Source organism: Colias eurytheme, chromosome 2 (assembly GCF_061535395.1).
Source record: "Colias eurytheme isolate Ceu_HAF_F1 chromosome 2, ilColEury1 Martin Lab GWU primary, whole genome shotgun sequence".
NCBI lineage: Eukaryota > Metazoa > Arthropoda > Insecta > Lepidoptera > Pieridae > Colias > Colias eurytheme.
The window spans coordinates 195,375-216,176 of NC_142981.1; the positions used below are offsets into that span (position 1 = coordinate 195,375).

General features: G+C 38.4%; 1 protein-coding gene across 6 annotated transcripts in view; it reads right to left on the reverse strand.

The window, feature by feature from the left end:
• The window catches only part of Patronin (calmodulin-regulated spectrin-associated protein patronin), a 59,964-nt gene that overhangs the window by 17,046 nt on the left and 22,116 nt on the right, over positions 1-20,802 (reverse strand). For 4 of the 6 annotated variants that reach the window (XM_090109959.1, XM_090109968.1, XM_090109975.1 and 1 more), the window contains exons 3-10: positions 7,862-8,077; positions 5,977-6,159; positions 4,314-4,570; positions 4,150-4,241; positions 2,865-3,005; positions 1,574-2,002; positions 967-1,257; positions 114-233 (exon numbers count right to left, since the gene is read on the reverse strand). In XM_090109959.1, coding sequence (XP_089966085.1) covers positions 114-233; positions 967-1,257; positions 1,574-2,002; positions 2,865-3,005; positions 4,150-4,241; positions 4,314-4,570; positions 5,977-6,159; positions 7,862-8,077 — 1,729 coding nt within the window. Of the gene's footprint in view, positions 1-113; positions 234-966; positions 1,258-1,573; positions 2,018-2,864; positions 3,006-4,149; positions 4,242-4,313; positions 4,571-5,976; positions 6,160-7,861; positions 8,078-20,802 lie in introns of all 6 variants that reach the window. The other 2 variants (XM_090109992.1, XM_090109983.1) reach the window with 2 other exon arrangements.

Consider the following 20,802-nt stretch of genomic DNA (forward strand, 5'->3'; position numbering starts at 1 on the left):
GATTACCTAAGACTTAAAGACAATTTATTAATTAGCTTTGTAATGTGGTACATTACCACTTATCGAAAAAAAAGTGAAGATTGTAATAAACCTTAATAAAATTGTATACTAACTAGGCTGGTGCTCGTGCTGCAGACACTGCTGCTGCCATGTGGTGGTGTTGGGCGCGGGCGTTATGAACGACGTGCTCTTGCGCCGCTCCCTGTCTCTGTCCTCTTTGTCTATGTGCTGGCCTGGAACCGCGGTAGCGAATATACGTTATTAACTGTTTACGGTGTACATATTCAGTATAATAAATATATTTTTGCTGAATGTTTATATTTACACCGAGGAGGTAAAAATTTTTTTTATATACTTAAATTATTCTAAGAGGAATACAAGAATCAGATCACGTCAAAAAAGGCCATTTCTCAACAAAAGTTGTAATAGTTTATTATATTCTGGTTGTAATTTTTAGTTAAAGGTTTGTATAAACCGATTATAGAGGAAAACAAAATACGGTTGCACAAGCTAAATTTGGTGCAGAATAATACTCAAAAAATACGAAAAATCGCAAGAAATAGGAGATGCAAAAGCCATATACTGATACATATATGCAAGAATGCATGTTGATATGTTTATATCGACTACTTTGTAAACATGTAGTTAATTACACCGAAAGCAAAATCTACGAAAAAGCGGGTAGAAGTATCAACTCAAGAATATACATTAGAGTTTGCAAAACAGAAAAATCGTGTTAGTGAACAATTTTGAATTTGGGAATATGTGGTCATGAGGTGGTATTAATTTCATCACCATATCACTAACACTAACATAGGAGTTAACAATATATTGAAATATCCTAAATGTCAATAGAAGTAATATATTCCATAAATGATACAACAAAGGTAAATATATTATGAATTTGATCTATTAATAATATGAGAGCAATATAATGAGATGCGTGTTGCGTGCAGTGCTAGGTACCTATCTGGTCGCCGGTCCCGTTCCCGTTGTGGTGCGGTCGCGCCAGCGTGGCGAAGCTGGTGACGAGCCGCTCGCCGTCCGGGACGTCCCGCTCGGGCGCGTCCCCCGCACCGCCCACGTTCCCCGCATTCCCCATGTTGCTCATATTCCCCGCATTCCCCGCGTTCCTCATGTCCCCCGCATTCCCCGTTCCCGTGTTTCCATCGCCGTTGAAGTCGCCGTGCATGAACTGAAGTGAGCCGCGGATGTCTTGCCGCGACGATCGTAGCGGTGGGTTGTGATTGAGGTTGCCTGTAAATTGTGGTTATAAATTATTGTAAGTTATAAAAATACTTTTCCTATGATAAAACTGCAAAATTCACTCTGTAAGTTGTATAAAAATAAAATTTATAAAAAGTTATACAATTTTTGGAAGCATTCTCTAATCACTAATGTCAACAAACAATACATTTATAAAGTCAATAATGTTATAAAATTTCATGATTTCGCTTTCATTGTCGTTAATTTTTCATTAATAATTTCTTATATTTTTTTTGTATTAAGGCATCTAAATTGAGATATATAAATAGGATTTAAATCGAATAAGTATATGTGTGCGGGTCGGTACCGTGGTTGTTGGCGTGCTGCAGCGAGGTGAGCGTGGCGAGCTCCTTCTCGGGGTTGCGCACGAAGTGCGGCGCGTCGTGCGAGCCGCCAAAGTTCTCCAGCGTGAGCTGGCTGTCGTCCGACACGGACGAGCGGCGCGAGCGGCGGCCCGCGAAGCTGCCCTCGCGCGACCCGCCCCACGCCGACGGCCGGCCCGCCGCCGCGGCGGGCTCGCCCGGCCCGCCGGCCTCCGGCAGGTCGCGCCGCAGCATGGCCGACAGCGTGGTGATGGCGCGGCCGCGGTGCACGGTGAACTCGTCGCGCTGCGGGCTGCAGCTGCGCCGCTCGGGCGTGGAGCAGGCCGAGCGCGCCACGCTGCCCGCGCCCGCCGCGCTGGCCGCGCTGGCGCCCGCGCCCCGCCGCGCACCGCACGACGACGGGGAGCGGGGCACTGGACCACACCACACTGTTATATTTATTGTAGGCACTAATTGTGTAAAGATAAATGCAAAATTTTCAATAAAATATTAAGTGAAATAAAAAATTAAACAAATACATACTATATTAAACGCTAAAAATAAGAGTATTTTATATCAATAACGTAAATAAAATCTTTACCAAAAAAAATCTAGCAAAAATATGCGTAGGTAAGTGTATAAATTGTAATCTTTAAGTTTAATTTTGTGCGAACATATAAAACACACGAATTTATGTGAAAATGTTGAAATCGTTAATAATAATTATTAGTGTGATGTGTGGGAGTGTTGAGACCATAACATCAACGACTCCATGCCTGCACATGCACAGTTATGAAGCACCGAAAAGCGAGGACATGCAAAGCGACCGAACACGAAACGCGTCAGATAAAGCAAACAATATTTTAATAGAAAAAATAAATAAAAACAACAAATAAGGTGTAATAAAACATAATATTTATTTTGAACAACAAACTGTACACACGGACACACACACAGCCATCTGCTGACATTGGGAAGGCAACGTTTGTTTTATAATGTATCGAAATAAAACATGAACAACTAAAGCACTAGCTGTACTCGCAACCTACGTCGCTAAATATTTCTTAGTATGCGATTTACCCTTAAGCTCACTCACAAAGGAAAGTAAAAAAATTCCCCGAATTGAATACCCAAAAATAGTGAATTACAAAAGTTTCATTGAAATTAAATAATACATAGTTTAAAACAATGCTCAATGAATCATTAGTTTGAAAGTTTTAGTGTAACATCTAGTCGAGTTCACAGTGATCGTCCGCGGGTTGCCTTCCCTAGCGGTGCACACGGACACGCGGGTACCTGCGAAGGGCGCGTGGTCGCGGTCACGGTCACGGTCACGGTCGCGGTCGCGGTCCCCGCGCAGGTCGGGGATGGGCGTGGGCGGGGGCGGCGGCAGGTGGCGCTTGTGGCGCACGCCCCACGCGTTGCTGTGCGCGTCCGCTGCACACGAACACGCCACACCACTCAGCACCGACACACATCGCCTAGCCCTAGCGCCTAGCCCCTTGCCCCGCCTCGCACGGTTACCTTCTCCTCTTATATTCCCCGTATGTGGTGTAAAGCACAATGTACTCTTATATTCACGTAGAGAGTGAATAACATGTTAAATCAAGTATCCGAAGATAACTCGATTCATAATTCGGTCATTAGAAGCTTTTTACTGACAATTCCCTTCTTTGTAATAATGGTATGTACCCAGGAGACATCGTTTGCCCTACACACGTTTCACTACAGAAAATGTAAACATACACATACATACAATCCCAACATATACAAACACCTTTCGCTCACAGGTACTCATCTCGCTGTAAAATAACATATTTTAATCACGTATACCGATGAAATTGAAATTATATGTTGAACAAACAAATGAATTTACTGTATTCAAATATGTTTACTTGATGCATCAATAAGTATTTCATCCGGAAACTTCAAACTTACCTCATGCTAGAAATATTTTTAGAAAAGATATAAGATGTCTCATATATAAGCTAAATGAATACTTGGGCAATATAAAATAACCTATAACGGCGATATCCCCAATACAATAGTACGCGAATCGGTTAATTATAGTCGAATTAGTAGAGGGCTCGATATTATGACCACATACTCCCAGTAGCGCATGCGATAGGGACTAAGCTCTACTACTGCCGCTGCATTCGATACTATTTATGGAATTCATGCTAAACGAAGGAACAGGTTAAATTATAAAATACAAAATGTTTAATTTTCGTTATCCTTCCTTCACAATTTATGAAAATGTTCCCAAAAATATATGGATGAGTACTTGACACAAATTGTCCAGAAAAGTTTCGAATGCGGCGTCAGTAAAGAATCATACGGATGGTCAATCGGACCGATAGTGTTAGGGTCACTTAATGCTCGACCATCCTCCTGAGAGTCAAAATACGCTCGAATGGAAGCAAGCAAGATACTGCTCAGATCGCCACAATCGAAATTAAATATGCCAGAAATAATTTCTAAATTGTCGTGGGTAGATATTGTTATGATAAATGATTTCGATTGCGGCGAGCTTTGAACAATGTCGGTGCGGGCGGGGGGTAGAGGGGAGGTCGGCACTCACCCTGTGGCGCGCGCTGCGCCGCGTGCACGGGGTGCACCTCCAGCATGTTGAACAGGTCCGCCAGCAGCGCCACCAGGTTCTGCCGCATGGACCTGCAAGGGGACGGGCGGTTAGCGGCGTGTGTCGGGGGGCGGGGCGCGGGGCGAGCGCTCGCGGGCACGTACCCCCGCATGTAGATGACGTCCTCGGGCAGCATGTGGAAGCAGTCGTGCGGCAGCGCGGTGCGGCAGAAGCGGTGCACGAGGTTGAGGTTGTGGCGGCAGTCGTGCAGCGAGGCGGCGCGCGCGAGGCGCAGCGCGGCGCGCGGCAGCGCCTCGGGGCAGTACCACGCCACCAGCGCGGCCAGCGCCGTGCCCGAGCACACGTCCTGCACGCTGCGCACCGCCGGCACGCCGCCCGCCCCGCCCGACCCGCTCGTCTCCTGCGAAATTAGCACAGGAAAAGTTCACTGATTTAGTTAACAATAAAGCAAATTTGCTATAAAGAGTGAGTTGTGTAAATGTTTATAATTTGCTGAATGTAATTACCAAGATGATAGGTACATGTTATAAAGTATATCATCTTACAAATTATGGTCGTAAGTTGAGTGTTCAAAAATGTTTACTTTAAGTATTATAATCATCATTTTTTTTTGAATAAAAAATAAACAATATTTTTTTAACTCGCACATACTGGTACGGGAGCTACTAACGTTTTAAAAAAAGTCATTTTAGTATAGTTGGGTTTTTGATATACTGTTTCTCTTGCTATTTCAGTTAGAGTCCGGGCTGTCTGGCTGGCGGTAGTGGTTGCGTTTATTAGTGCGCACAGGAAAATATCCGTAATTTAAAGTCATTTATTAACGCGTAATTTTTAATCTTTTGCCTTTAGATAGATCCATCAGACATAAATTTTTTATTGCAAGACGTTTTTTTCGTTGTTAAATAGGTGCCAGACGCAATTTTTTATTTCAAAATAATTAAAATGTCATCGAAATAAGTGAAATTACATCAACATGAGTCCGCTTAAAAGGTAAGTAATAACTTTACTACTTATAGGATAATATATTATCCTTTTTTAATACTTATATTGAATAATTAGTAAACTAATATTTTTAATAGATGGTTTCATATTTATTACACTTTTGGGTACTAAATACTAATATGAATTTGATGATATTTGGTTTTTATCAAGTTTACATTAACGTCCTATTTGAGGTTCGTTGGGAAAAGGAGGCACCATGGTAGATTGTTGCAAAAAAATTGTAAATAGTAAAATGAATATTATATGTACATAGTATATCCTTCACGGGGACTCATGTTGATGGAATTTCACTTATTTCGATGACATTTTAATGATTTTGAAATAAAAAATTGCGTCTAGCACCTATTTAACAACGAAAAAACGTCTTGCAATAAAAAATTTATGTCTGATGGATCTATCTAAAGGCAAAAGATTAAAAATTACGCGTTAATAAATGACTTTAAATTACGGATATTTTCCTGTGCAGATAAGATGCGCACTAATAAACGCAACCACTGCGGCCAGCTAGACAGCCCGGACTCTAACCGAAATAGGAAGAGAAACAGTATATCAAAGAACCAACTATACTAAAATTCTCTCTTGTCAACGTTGGTAGCTCCTATACGATACATTTCGATCTCCATTTTATAATGTGCAAATTAATATAAGTAAATAATTATCTACATATCGATGTGTATGACAACTATGTTATCTTTTTAAATGACTATGTTTTTAGTCATCGATTAAGACTGCATAGCTGTCTTATCACGCAATCAATATCCCACCTAAACAGTAATGCTCAAGTATCATATAGTGCGTTCCCACCTCGGCCCTGTTGAAGGCGGCGGCGGCGGCGTTGAGCCAGCACAGCAGGCCGTCCTCGGGCTCGCAGGGGTGCGGCGGGGGCGCGCCGCCGAGCCGCTGCGCCGCGGCCGCCACGCGGTCCGCCGTCACCACCTCGCGCGCGTACAGCGCCATCAGCGCCTCCACCACCGCCATGTGCGCGCTCTGCAACCGACACGCACCACTGCTTATTACCATCGTGATTATATAATAATTTCAAGGTTTTACGAAATTAAACCATAAGGGTCAGCTCACACCGAGACGCGACGCGGCGCGACGCGACGCTGCGCGCACATTTTTCATAGAGCGACTCAGAATATACTTTATTCACTACACGAAAAGATACATATTGCTACGCCGCGAGGCACCTCGAGGCGCAGCGCTGCGTGGTGCAACGTAATCTGAATTCTCACAATGTAATGTGTATCTTTTCGTGTAGTGAATAAAGTATATTCTGAGTCGCTCTATGAAAAAAGTGCGCGCAGTGTCACGCCGCGTCGCGTCTCGGTGTGAGCTGACCCTTACATTTTCTATAAAATATTTGAAATAGTTTGTCCGTGTCCAAAACCTGAATTAATTTAAATGAATCGTTCTATTGATATAGTTAATCGTAAAACCCATCAATTCTCAAGTTGAAATAGCCTAGTTCATAAAACTTGCAAACGAATATTTTACGTCGATTAAAATGAACCCACTCGGGCCCACACACAATAATTATGACGGTTCAAATTAGGCGCACGCGGCCTCGCGAAATGCGGCACTACAGTTAAGCATTCATCATTAGTTGCGACTTGGGAGCGCTAACGGTGACCGTGGGTGGCGGCCGTCAGCGGGCTGCGGGCCGGTGGGCCCGTGAGCCGCGCATCAGACACCCACAGCGCAACATATTGGGGCTAATTGCAATGCCATTCACTTCCGATTTCCTATATATGTATCTTAACTAGCTAAGACGCGATTCTTAAAGGTAAAAATGGAAAATCTTCCTTAGGAGAAGTAATATTATTATTTATAAGTGATTGATCAAATTAAATTCTAATCTAACGCTATTTTAAGCGTGACTTTATTTAATAAAAGAAAGAGTTTAATGGAGAGCTTGACAAGAATTTGCATGTACATATTCTTCTTTCCCATATCTTTTGACTAAACTGAATAAGATGTAAGTATTTTTAATTGCGTTAATGATAGTATTGTACTCATTGAGCGTTCCTGCGTGCTATAAATATTTACGTTCCTGTCGCTACAAGCTACACAAACAAGGTGATGCGTCGCAATGTGCAATACTCCATGTGACTCATAATTGTCCGCGATGTTATGGTTTAAGCAAACTATAATAACAACATTACTAACGTAATATTATGGAAGGCCGGTGCTATTCATGCGAGCTGTTTGTTATTCCGAGTGGATTACACTCTCGGGTGAGCGGCATACCGAAACTTAGGAATTGGCCCGGTCCAATATTGCAATAATTTATTAATGTAGGCCAGCGGAAACTTTCGCTCTATGAAAAATGTGAACCGCGCCGGAGCGCTACATTGTAAAAGTTTAAAACCAATAATGTCGTTAACAATAAGCTGTTGGCGAGATTTCATTGCGCGAGCTGCACTCGATAACAATCTGCACACGACGGAATAATTTCACATTCATGCGGACACTCGAGACAACATTCTACTCTTATGCACGACTCCATTCGATACAGTGCAGCGCCTCTGAGCATTTAACATTCTCAGAAATTACAATCATCTGTATAATATTATGAACAGTAACAAACGCACGCTAACACAAGTGACGTTTGTAGCAATTAGTCGATGTGAACTGACTCGGTAGAGTATCTGTGTGTGTGTATGTATTCTGTAGGATATCGACTAACCATCCGCAGGGGGTTGTTCTGTATGAGGACGGTCTCGGTGAGCGGCGCGTCGGCGGGCGCGGCCACGGGCACGCCCTTGCGCGCCAGCGTCTGCAGGATGTTCCAGTGGTTGAGGCTGTGGTAGTTCGGGTCCGAGTACATGTTGGCCAGCGCCAGGCAGTACAGCTCTGCGCTCGCCAGCCCGCCCACTATGGGCGGCTTCAGGTGCTCCTGATCCTGAAAAGTGACAAAACTTTATTGAACCAACGCCAACTTTATTTAGCAATTCGCGTGGGTGGGACAACCCCTGCCAAGTTTGTCAGTTTTTCCTTAATGATACGTCATTTACTACATAGTATAAAATAAAGTCGCTTTCTCTGTCCCTATTTACCTATGCTTCAATCCACAGACATGTATATATAAGTAGACAACGCAAGTACCGCGATCTGTATGAAAACCAAGCGTGTCATATTTTTTGTACTGACCTTGACGCGTTATGACGTCACGAGCGCTTTTTAGTGATGTTAATTTCATTTTACGCTAAATCGATTAGGCCGCCACTCGCGCGGCGATTCTAGTATCGTCCTATCCCATCGAAGTAAATCGAAAGAAATCAGATCAAACTAGATCTATGTCTAAGAGGTAGTCAAATAAATGAATCGTAATCGATTACTAAATCGATTCAAGACAGAAAAATGATAATTACCATAGACAGAGGGATGATAAAATAAAGTTATAAACCTTTTAATATTCTAACAAGTAAACTAATGTGTTTTAGCTTTTTCTTACATATGCCCATTGAGTTACCATGTACTACGTACTAGAGAGGCCATCGAAAGAAAGTAATGAAACTGTCAATCAATCAATCTTTATGTCCCGTTGCATCGATCCATTTTCCTTTTATGTTCGGGTTACTTGGAAAACTGAAAAAACAAACATAGTCTAAGCAATAAGGAGTTTTCTTAAAAAACTCCCAAGATGACACTTTAACTAATGGCGTCCATGTCATAATATTTATTTTTAGTACCTTTGTATTAAAATACTTAAAAGTTCTAGGTCAAGTCGTATTAAATGACAAAAAAATCTATGCCTTTTTTTCTGAAAAATTGCTCCTTCAAATTATCATTTATCTGTTCGATTATAAAATCGATTAGAATCGAGAACTGTTGCATCAAATGAACATCACTAACCACAAAATTGGACAGAAAAATGAGAACAGAAAAATGAGAAGACGCTATTCATTGCTTGTTATCATACGACGCGATCTTTACCGTGCCAAGTAAAAGCCGCAATGTATTCCGAATCATTTCGTATGATTTGGTATCCGTGTTTGTCACGATCGTTTTCCACAGATATTCTTTATTTGATTTTAAAATAAATAGTGCATATTCTGATTAGAAAATTACTTACCGGTGGAAGGAAACATCTCTGCTAACTCGGCCACTCACAGCTGTGGAGTTTCTACAGTTTATAACGGCGTAATTCGGCATTTTACTTTATTCAGCTTCACGTCTTTCCTTGGCGAACTGCAAGCGCGGACTGAGTGTAGGCCAGCGTCAAGTAAGTTTCATAATCGTAGTTTGGACACGGGAAGTACATACACTCGCTTAGTCTATCTTGATATATGTCCGTGCTTCAATCTATAAAACTACGCGACGGATTTTGATGCGGTTTTTTTTAATAAATAGAGTGATTCATGAGAAGGCTTTAGTATATAATTTATTAGGTTTTAGAAAAGCGGGCGAAGCCGCGGGCGGAAACCTAGTTCATAATAAATCAAACATTAATCAGTGGCTGGAATAGTAACCTCACGTGTGTGTTTGAGAAAGTATTCATTGCTTGAATTGCAATAAAAATGAAAGTGTGCATCTCCGTAGACGGTAATGTAAGCACTATGTTGTACTGCTTTTCAAATACCGAAATACTAGCTCGACTTCTAAACAAACACTGCACATACCAGTTTCTGCATAGTAACGTTCAGTAAAAAAATTAGTTTTAGAGGACAGTAAATGCACAATGTTTTAATTTTTCAAATCAAGAGCATCATATAGTCTTCATGTCAATTATTTCTAATTCATACAATATAATATAGTATCTAATATTAATATAGAACACCGCACTATAAATACCTACTGTACATACTATAGCCGCGCATATCGATTAGACCAAAAGCGCCACAAAGCATAGAGCTCTTTGGTAACATCTAGAGCTAAGACCAAAGAAAGGTCACGTTCCTTATTAAAAACGGGACTCTGCTCGGCGCTCGCAGCTCTCGATATTAGCAACTTGGCGATTACAATGCGATAATTTTACTACATGCTAACGGCCTACGAAGTGCATATTCTAGCTGGACAGTTTTTTAGTATTTATTTGATATCGACTTAAATACAAATTAAGGTTGCTTCTCTTACTACGAGATACTATATACGACATACGTATTCCATATTTTTGGTAATTTAAATTGTATTCATTTCTACAAATCAATGGTTTTCTTTTTTAGTTAAATGTCTATATGATTCTAATTAAACGACAGCATTTCGATGAAATAAATTAAGGTCCCAAAAGAAGCATGGCTGAATGTATATGTACTTACTATGTAGGTACGACAATGTGTAACAAAAATATCGATTGTGGTCAAGGACATACAAAACATATTAATTGAATGAGCAATAAATAATATTAAATTGTAATCAGAATAGTATTTGATGTGATGAGACATTACGGACATTATCCGAGTTAAGAAAAGACGCTTTGGTAGCTGCTCACAATGATGAATAATGGAAACGATCCATTGAAACCATTCTCGTCTGAGAATGAGACGGAATCGAAAACATATTAGCATTCAGCGCGGTGTGCACTTACAATACCGCCCTTTCAGTAAATTATATTATGAACAGACACTGTTATCAAAACAAGACATAATAGACAAAAAAAAGGGTTAAGGTACTATTATAAACATACGCACAACATGATAAATGTAAGACTATAATAAATATTCATATTTCCAAATAAATTGATGGACCCTTATATTAAAAGCGCTTTAAATATGACATAATACCATTTTATCAGGGTGGGACTGTAATACGCCGCAGCCTGTGTGTCACCTTGCTAGCGCGGGGCGTGGTGCGCCCGTGACGTCATTATTGTAATTAACATATAAACAAACAATGTCCACAATAAGTTATAGAGCAATCACATCGCATTCACAAAATACCACAAATGATTCATTCAGTCAAACAATTATCAGATAACAACAAGCAACGTCATGGTCAAGGAGGTCGCTCTTGAATGACAATTTTTATGAGAGCTTCTAAATATAATTTTTTGAAGTTATAAGAAAAGCTCAAAAAGAGGAATATTTCGTAAGCATGTACTTAATAAATGTCCGAACGGTGGCAACGATGAATCACTGGAGGATAATCTATACAGACTTGGCAAATAAATGTAATTGCAAGACTTCAAGTGCGAGGAATGTGCGTCCGGACGGCGACATAATGTTAAGTATTATTACGCCATAGTATTAGAATATGCATAGAAACCAGTCGGCTCCGGCATATATTACCACAGCCCCACATTGACCGTGAGGCGAGAGCGTGGCGAGCGTGGCGTGTGCGGAGACATGCGAGCCACGATCTGTGACAACACCGCCGACCTCCACGCTGCTGGCTCCACGCTACACCGTTCAGCTCTCACCAGCGATAATACGTTTACTGGATTAGAGTCTTCTTGTGCAATAACACTGCCACGAGAAATCTCACATATGAAAATAGTTGGACGCAAGAAACCAATTGCATTTGTGATTCAATTATTTTCTTCTAAGGGTGATTGAACCTTCCTCTGTTAAAAATACCTTATCACAACCAGACGGTTATTTCTTTGCAATACGAATTCCATATTAGCTAACTGTATTTGTGTAATCAAGATATAAAAATTATAATGTAGACTGAACTTTAATAATTTCAAAACACTATCTAAATTCTTAGGTATAATTTAATGTGGGTGTTTACAGTCAGTCAAATTTATGATCGACATGTACTTCACTAAAACATAAAACAGCAATTGGAGAGCCTCTATCCATTTTAAGGACAAAACGATATTAAACACTTGACCGTAATTTGAAGCTTACTTCATTGAGAAGGTACCTAGCTTTTTCCGCCTATTTTGCCCTCTCTTTCCGTTGTATATATGCTATCTCTCTCGCACACCTCTCCACCAGGTGGCGGGGCGCACGATAATGTGCGGGCGCTGGATGTTTTTTCATTGGCGTCTAGCTTCCGCCGCGAGAAGGTTGTCTACAAGACTACAACCTTGGTGCTATTAAGTATTGCTTAAAGCAAGTGCTAAAAGTGTTAAAAAGTGTATCCCGTCGGATCGGTACAGTGAGTTATTTTTACATCTATTCTAATAATATTTTACTTAAAAATGAGTAAAAATCTTTAAAGTCAACGGTATAATCGTTGGACTTTATTTAAAATGCTGAGGTTTTTAATGAATCCTTCAGCAATAGTTTATTTTTCAATATGCTTAAATACTTAATAGCATGAAAAAAGATATTTAAAATTAACGATACAACCGTTACATTTTACTTGAAATAGTAACTTTTCTTTTGAAATATTTCATTATGCAATATGTACTAATTAATATTTGAATTTTTAATACTGTGAGTAAAGCTATTTTAACGGTGTTACCGTTCGGCTTTACTCGAATCGTTAATATTACTTTTGTGATTATTTGATATTACTAGATATATCAAATACCCTCTCTTGTATATAGATATTTTTAATTATTTATTTCATTTTTAATAATGTGTTTTTATTACAAGGTTACAAGTGAATTTTTCTTGGAAAAATTACAATAATTAATACCTACTTAGTATGGATATGAGCCAACTCAAAGCTTTACAGGCATACAATCCATTGCTACGACTTTATTACATTGTCGTTATCGCTAGGAACGGTTCGGAATTCCTATAATAGTTTATTACTAAAAATTATCGAACGAGATGAGTCAGCTCCAAGAAGTCACGACATGTCAGAACATGTTGTGATATTATTTTATAAATCGTACGGGAGTTACAGCTCAACTGAATAATGATGGAATTCGCTCATGTATAGTAGATACGTACCATGAATGTACCACACATTCAAAACTATCCGTAGTCTATACGTGTCTTTTTATGAGTATTATTCTGATCCGTTTTTATGTGAAAATATACATATTACACACGGCTAATTTGATTGAAAATTACGTTTCCTATGTTTCAAATGATGCAACTTTTTTGTTTAAACGAGTAAGTACCAAAATTTTACAATTAAATTCTTTGGTTTACTGAACTTGTGCTGAAAGGGTTATCGTATAATAATTATCGAGATACCTTAATATAAATTAGATTTAGATACATTTATTTCAAAGGATTTACAATTCACTTCTAACGTTTTAGAATAATATTATAAACTTGTACACCTTGACAAAAAGTAAAAAATTGCGGGTGAGTGGAGATTATTTTGTTCAATTAAATATAACGTCCTACGACGGTATGGTTGTGTTCGTAAGGAATGTTAACGGATATAAAGCAACTAAATGTTACATCGATTGCATGAACAAAAATAAAAATGAATCGAAGTTCATTTTAAAATTTAGTGAATTGATTTGAATTATGAATTTATTAAATAGTTAGTTCTTTTTTATATAAACATAATAATTAATTACCATTGTCAAATCAATTCTTATTAATTCATCCTGGACAGTTGTCGCTAACATTGGAAAATAAGTTAAAGGACCTTGTTAATTGCTATATTATTTAAATGATTATTTACTGCTAATTTTATATTAGCACTAAGGTGTATTCTTGCTCGAAGCAGAATACATAAATGTGGCCACTACTCCTCGCAGGGGTTAGCCAGGTCAAATCCACCCTCGCAGGGTGTCTCTTAAGCATTTTTTGGCAGGCCCTACTTATTTCTAGTTACAAACATCCCTCGCGCAGCTGTCGCTCGCAGGGAAATGGTGCAAATATATATCGGCCCTCGCGGGGCTTTGATTACAACCGTCCCTCACGGAAAAGATGGTGCAAATATATATCAGCCCTCGCGGGGCTTTGATTACAACCGTCCCTCACGGAGAAATGGTGCAAATATATATCAGCCCTCGCGGGGCTTTGACTACAACAGTACCTCACGGAGACATGGTGCAAATATATATCAGCCCTCGCGGGGCTTTGATGGCGATTGGTGCAAATATACAAAGGATTGATCATTAAAATGATCATAGATATTTGCTTTCGTCAACGAGGACCCACGAAAGAATTTTTGGATATGACCGTATCGGATCTTCACTCTTCTAAGGTAGGTAGAAAAAGGTTTTGAAATCTTCTTCACAGTGGGCAGTATAGTAATATGACCTAATAAATATTAGAGACGTCAAATAATGGGCGCATGAAATTGATACTTCGTATCCTAAAAGTTTACGCTTCAGGAATCAGGAAACCACCATTGGTTTACCAATTATGGAAATTGGAATTGAACAAATCGTATTTACCAATGTAAAGCCTATTCACAACAAAGGAAGGCGAGTCGGATCAAATATCATCTCGCAGATGATTTGTGGCGGTGGTTTCGAGGATTGTCACCAAGCCTTGTGTCAACGGTATGTGTGGTATCGTCATTCAATGGCACTAGCCGACCAATTTTCATATAAAAACATCGGAAGAGATTTTTTAATCGCAAAGCGATTGAATGTAACAAATGACGATTGATTCAAAATCAAATTTCAAATTTCAAACGATTGATTACGTATATTTGACCTCTCATAGGCCTATTTTAGTTGCCCGGTCTTGTAGGCAATTTATTTGACTCGTTTTTCAACCCATTTGACCTCATTATTGCACCCATGAGATTTTTCTTCAGGGCTCAAACAATAAATCGCTGAGGGATTAGGATAATCGTTTGTTAGACAAGTTTCTTGTCATCCCACCAGGATTATTATATTGTATAATAAAGTTATATACAACTATTTACGTAAAACGTTTAAGTACTCAACGAATACTGAGAATACTGACTGTTGAGTTACATAGGATAGAGGATAAATAACGGAAAGTCAATCTATCCAAACAAAAGCCTCTTATTATTAGATATTACTTGGAACCCCTACCCTAACGAGAAAGCTCTGCCAAATGACTGTTCATTTCTTTGCTTTGAGGGGGGGGGGGGGGGGCAATAAATGAAATGCAGTAGGTACAGACTATACGGCTTTTAAAATATAAGTCTGGTAAGCGAACTAAACTTTGCTAGTTTAGTTCTTGCTATATCGCTGTCCGTGGCTGCCTCGCGTGTTTACGGATGAATAAAGTAATGTCCTGTCTTCGCATCCACAGCTAACTGTCCTATACTGTCATAATCTTAACACAGATTCATTGGACATAGCTCCCCACGAGCTCTGTTCTTCATTTTTGCACTCGCACAACTGTGGACAACACGAGAGCAATGCCTGCATTGGTAGCAGTTACAATCAAGGGCTAGCAAGGTAGGCTAGCCATATTACGGATGTTGGAACAACCGACTATATTTAGGGCAATTTTCTTTGTCCAGTGTAACGTTTAGACTGTCGTAGCATTCCTACGGAACAAAGATGGGATCAGATCTGCATCCTGAATGAAGTTAATCGAAAGGAGATACTTTCAGACGACGATAGTACTCAAAATCCACCATATTCCAGAGCATAATAATGCATAGTTAAGCTTATAATCTCTCTTGCCATTATCCTGCAGCAGAATTCCTTGGCGATAATTTGTTCTCGTAATGCTGGGGCCACACTAACGTCTAACGTCTAATGCCCTTTATCGCGATAATTATTCCGATAATTTTTAAGGCGTTAAGTGGGTGGCTACACTTGAACGGTCAACGTGAATGCCGATTGTTGGCGATAAAAACGGCGTTAATTTTACTAAAATTCTAGCAAGATGGACGTAGTGTGACCGCTTCATTGCGTTAATTCTCGCGATAAAGCTATCGCCTCGCCAAACGGCAATGTTAATGCCGTTGTTAAATCATACTGGCTACACCTAAAGTTAACGTCCATTATCGCGTTAATTAATGGCATTTCCCGTTAGTGTGGCCCCAGCATTAGAACGAGCGAGGTTGTTACGATAATATGAGAAATTCTGTCAGTTAGAGACCTGAACGACGCGATAGAGTACCGCTATTTCAGTAGTAGTAGCACCTAGAAGGGTGAAGGTATTCTGGAAAGCGGAACTGAAGGCCCGGTCAGCAGCACCAGCCACCTAATAGACAGTGTTCAGTGCTGCACCACTATAATCTGCAAAATGACTCTGACGGTATGAAAATGTGGAGTACATTTTCAAAATATCAAATGATATAGTTGGAATAAAAATCCTATTTGCCTCCGTCTACCCAAAAGACGTACGGAGTAGCTAGTAGTAGTTGGTTGAATTATAATAAGTATAGTTAAAATCCTTTATTACTGACTGGATAAATTTGGCTCTTTTCCTATCTGACGTTCATATAGCTGTTGACTGCCTAGTGTTATGCACAAACACTATTATAAATAAGTCACGTTATGTAGTCCCGAGACTTTCGGTATATAAGTTCTGATGTAAATCATAATTATATCTTAAAACTGAATTGATTAAAAGTAACGTACTTAGCTGTAGTAATTGCAGTTTTGGGACACAGATAAGCTCTTTATCATTTTAGTCTCTTGGGTTCAGTATATTTGTTTCCAGTACAGAGTTTATGACCTATCAGTTTTAAATAAATAATTCATGCATTGTACTGAAAGTACCAGCCATGTTTAGATTATGATTGCGACGTTGGCTCTAAACATTAAAAGATACCGCACGGTTTAGTTGGATGTTAAAAATCTGTTTTATAATTTAAACCATTTACCTGTTTTGTTATTTTAATGCCTTATTCAAGGGGTGACCTTTTAAATTTACTTCTGACCCCAAAAGTAAGGACCAAGGTCTCTTCTTGTCCGCTTGTAGCAGGTTGGGTTAAAACTGTGTGAGTTGAGACATTTGGTAATTCTATGTTAAGATGATTCAATGATGCTTCTGCAGAGTTCTAATTGAATAAATAAAGGTTTGAGTTTGAGGTATTTTTGCCTCGTCGGGATCAGCTGTTGCTTCATTTTGTAAGTAACATCTAAATGCGTAATTGAAAGTCGTTACTGGCGCTTTCGCAGATTTACGCTAAAGATAGTGGAAATTGTAGTAACTTTAACTTTTCAAAAAGGTTAACTAAGGTACGCTTGAACCAATCTCATAAGTTCTAATACTTTTAATCATTATGATTAACTTTTTGGTTCTTATTTGATTAACTTTTCATCTGGGATTGTTAATATATTATATAAAATAAAAATTTGTGTGATTTATTAGTAGGTATACTATCTGCACACCTTACTCTTTCAAATAAAGAAATAAGTAATTACTTATGTATTCAAATTCACATTGGCGTCACATTGTACACCAGGTGGGTAACAAACAGGTCTCAATGAAGTAAGCTTCAAATTACGGTCAAGTGTTTAATAGCTGTGTTTTACCTGAAAATAAAACACATATTAAATACTTACCTATATTTGAAGCTTACACTTAACGTCCACCTGTTGTGGATTTCGACTCAATGAAAAAACATCCAGCGCCCGCACATTATCGTGCGCCCCGCCACCTGGTGGAGAGGTGTGCGAGAGAGATAGCATATATACAACGGAAAGAGAGGGCAAAATAGGCGGAAAAAGCTAGGTACCTTCTCAATGAAGTAAGCTTCAAATATAGGTAAGTATTTAATATGTGTTTTATTTTCAGGTAAAACACAGCTATTAAATAAAAAGACTATAAAAATATACTTCCAGATAGCCTTGTAAGAGGTTTATTAACCTCGCAATTAATTCTTCCACAATGTCATTAAAGCACCTTAAAACAGATTTTGTTTTGCGGCTTATTCAGTTATTTATATTTTCTACCACTATATCCGTCTATAAATAAACATTACATAACTTGATAATTTATGTTAACATTTTAAATAAAGCCAATTGTGTTATTTGACACATTTATCTTATTGAAGGCCCACAAATGATTAGCTACATCTCGTTAGTTGTTATGGCTAATAAAGACGCAATGACCAAAAAGTGTCGTCTAGAAATTGTCGGTCAGCTCAAATGAAGTTGCTCGTCAGGAAGACAGCAGAAAGAGCAAAAAGAGAGTTAACAAATTGCGTTGCGGTCGCCGCGGGCTGTGTCCGCGGGTCAAGGAGAGGCGCCGAGATTTATTCCTCATCTTTGAATGCCGACCTTTTTGTTTGTCATAGCTTCTCAGCATTTATTAATGCTGACATGTTTCAAAACAATAAATAGACTGTTGATTATTTTACCGCTATACATTATTATTCAGTTGGATTGATCTTCGTGTGGATTGAATGCGGCAATTTAAAATAACTTAATTTTCTTGTTTTCAATTTTAGACGTCTGGTTAAGTACACAGAGAACAAACATGATCTTCAGAATATACACACAAAATATGATAATGGAATCATGCCCGTTAATTACATAGGTATTATACGTAATTTCCCTGAATAACAGTTTTGAAAATCACCAATGAAGCATAAATTTTAAAATACGGCATGCTTTTAAAATTTAAGCCACATAAGTAAGTATATAATTAGGAGGATTGAAAAAACGATCTTTGATAAAGAAAGAAGAGCGTGAGCATATAGAATTGACAACTGAAGATCAAGACCAAGACCAGATCTATGTAATCATTTCGTTGGCATTAAGTAATAAACAATGTGTTTACCAAACATAACATTGCACCACTTGTGTAAACATAACCACAGTTGTATTTTATGAATAAACTTTTGAATGCAATATTTATAATTTAGGATGACTTGCAAATATTCCAAACAAACTGTTTTGTATTGTTATAGCAAGTATGAAACAAAGCATCACATAAGGTGTAGCGAATTCTAATGGCGATCTAAATGTTGCAGAATCAATAGTTCATTGCACCGCGACCTGATCTCCCATCGCACGGCAGCCTCAAGTGCTATGAATCATCTGGTCGAAGCCGATCGCGTGGCTGCGGTCCATTCAATTGGCGACCGACATCTGCAGACTTATTTGATAGTTTGCCAGACTACCCGGGTGGATGCACAAAGTGTTATCGTAAATTAATTTGCTTCCTATATTATGAATCGTGGTGTTAGTTTATTATTTAGATTTTTGCATATGACCAATGATATTATATATAGAAACAAGAGGTAGATACGTCATCAACGCACCAAAACTGATTCCGTGAATTGGTCCTATTTGGGACCAATGCAATCAGTCAAAAATCAGTCAGATTGTGACGATCCCAGTGATCGCATGTTCCGATAGGTACATTAAAATTGTCGAAAATGCCTTCCTGTGTGTTCAGAAAGTGCACGTATTCGTGCAAAAAGATTAAGAAAGATAAAGGAATATCATATCACAGGAAAATATATTAAATTATTACAGTTTAAGAGTAAAAATAACAATTTACAATTTTTTATGAATGACACTTGCTTGACACTTGTATTGAGATAATGAAAGGGATAAAACATTGCTTCAATCACTAGTGTGACAAAGCTAGCGTACACTGTGTTCAAAGATTATCATGTAGATACGATTATTGAAAATAGAACGGTTATTTTATTAATTTCGATTTGGGTAAATTTTTGATCATTTTTATATTTAAATCCACACAGTGCATGTAATTAACAAATATATCTTTTTATTATATACAATGAAATCGTGATGGCAAAAATGTTTGTTTGCAAAAATGATGTTGAATATACGTATACATTAAAGAAAAGATTATCGCTACTGACGAAAAATACTATTTACTTTACTGTAAATAGCTATTGAACATAAATTTTATTTGTGTTTTAGATAAAAAAGGCTTATACTTCATCCTTTCTTTTATTTCATCCTTTTTTTCGAAGTGAAACTTCTTTATCGGGGGTGGACAAAAATTTTGTGAGACATTTTTTGCGTTACGCCGCGCGCGTGACAGTTTTGCGTTACGCCGTACTCGTGACATTTTTACGCGCCAACTTTTTCTTATCCCTACCACGCGTGATTCGACGTATACTTTCTCCAGCGGAGTAGGGATGGCGTATCGTTTTAACATACGTCCTACCACTTTACTTGACCGTTTTTCTATTGCACTCGTATTTATTTCCAACGCTCTATAGTGACGTGATAATATTATATTAAAGTGATCAGCACAATCAAAGTGTTTATTTTAATTCTAATTCCAGTGAATTTCAAAAAAAAGTAAGTAATTACATATCTTTTTCTAATACTTAGGTGTAATTATGGTATTTATTTTTCTAAGTTATTTAAAATTAACCTCACTTTTTGATTGTATTTTTCAATTTTTTCAATTTTATTATAATATGTATAGATACACTAACACGTGGGTGGAAACTGGAATTATGTATAAATTTTTTCTAATACTTGAATGTTATTGTGGTATATATTTATTTTTCTAATTCTAAAATATTTACAGTTATTCTCAGTTTTTGATTGAATTTTGTAAAACACCAACACGTGGGCGTGATCATGTTATTTATTTTTCATCTCTGTCTTAATAGGTACATTACCGATAATAAGTTACCGACTTTAAGAACGTGCCGACAATGTAAGTACATTATTGTTTCTTAGAAAACATTTTAGGAGTATACGATAATAAATCTATGACTCACGTAAACACGTGTTTGCTTGATTGGTGTCAGGTGTTCAATTATAATTTTATGAATTCAAAATTTATAAGAATAAACCTCAAACTCTCTGTCCAATCAAAATCCGCCTAAGTCGAAATCCTTTATAAGCTGAAAACGGCAGTGGCCGGCGTAAATATTCAAATAGGTAGCGAGGAGCGAAGCGACGAGCATCTTAGGTTAACTTTTGAACTACCGCACGAGCCA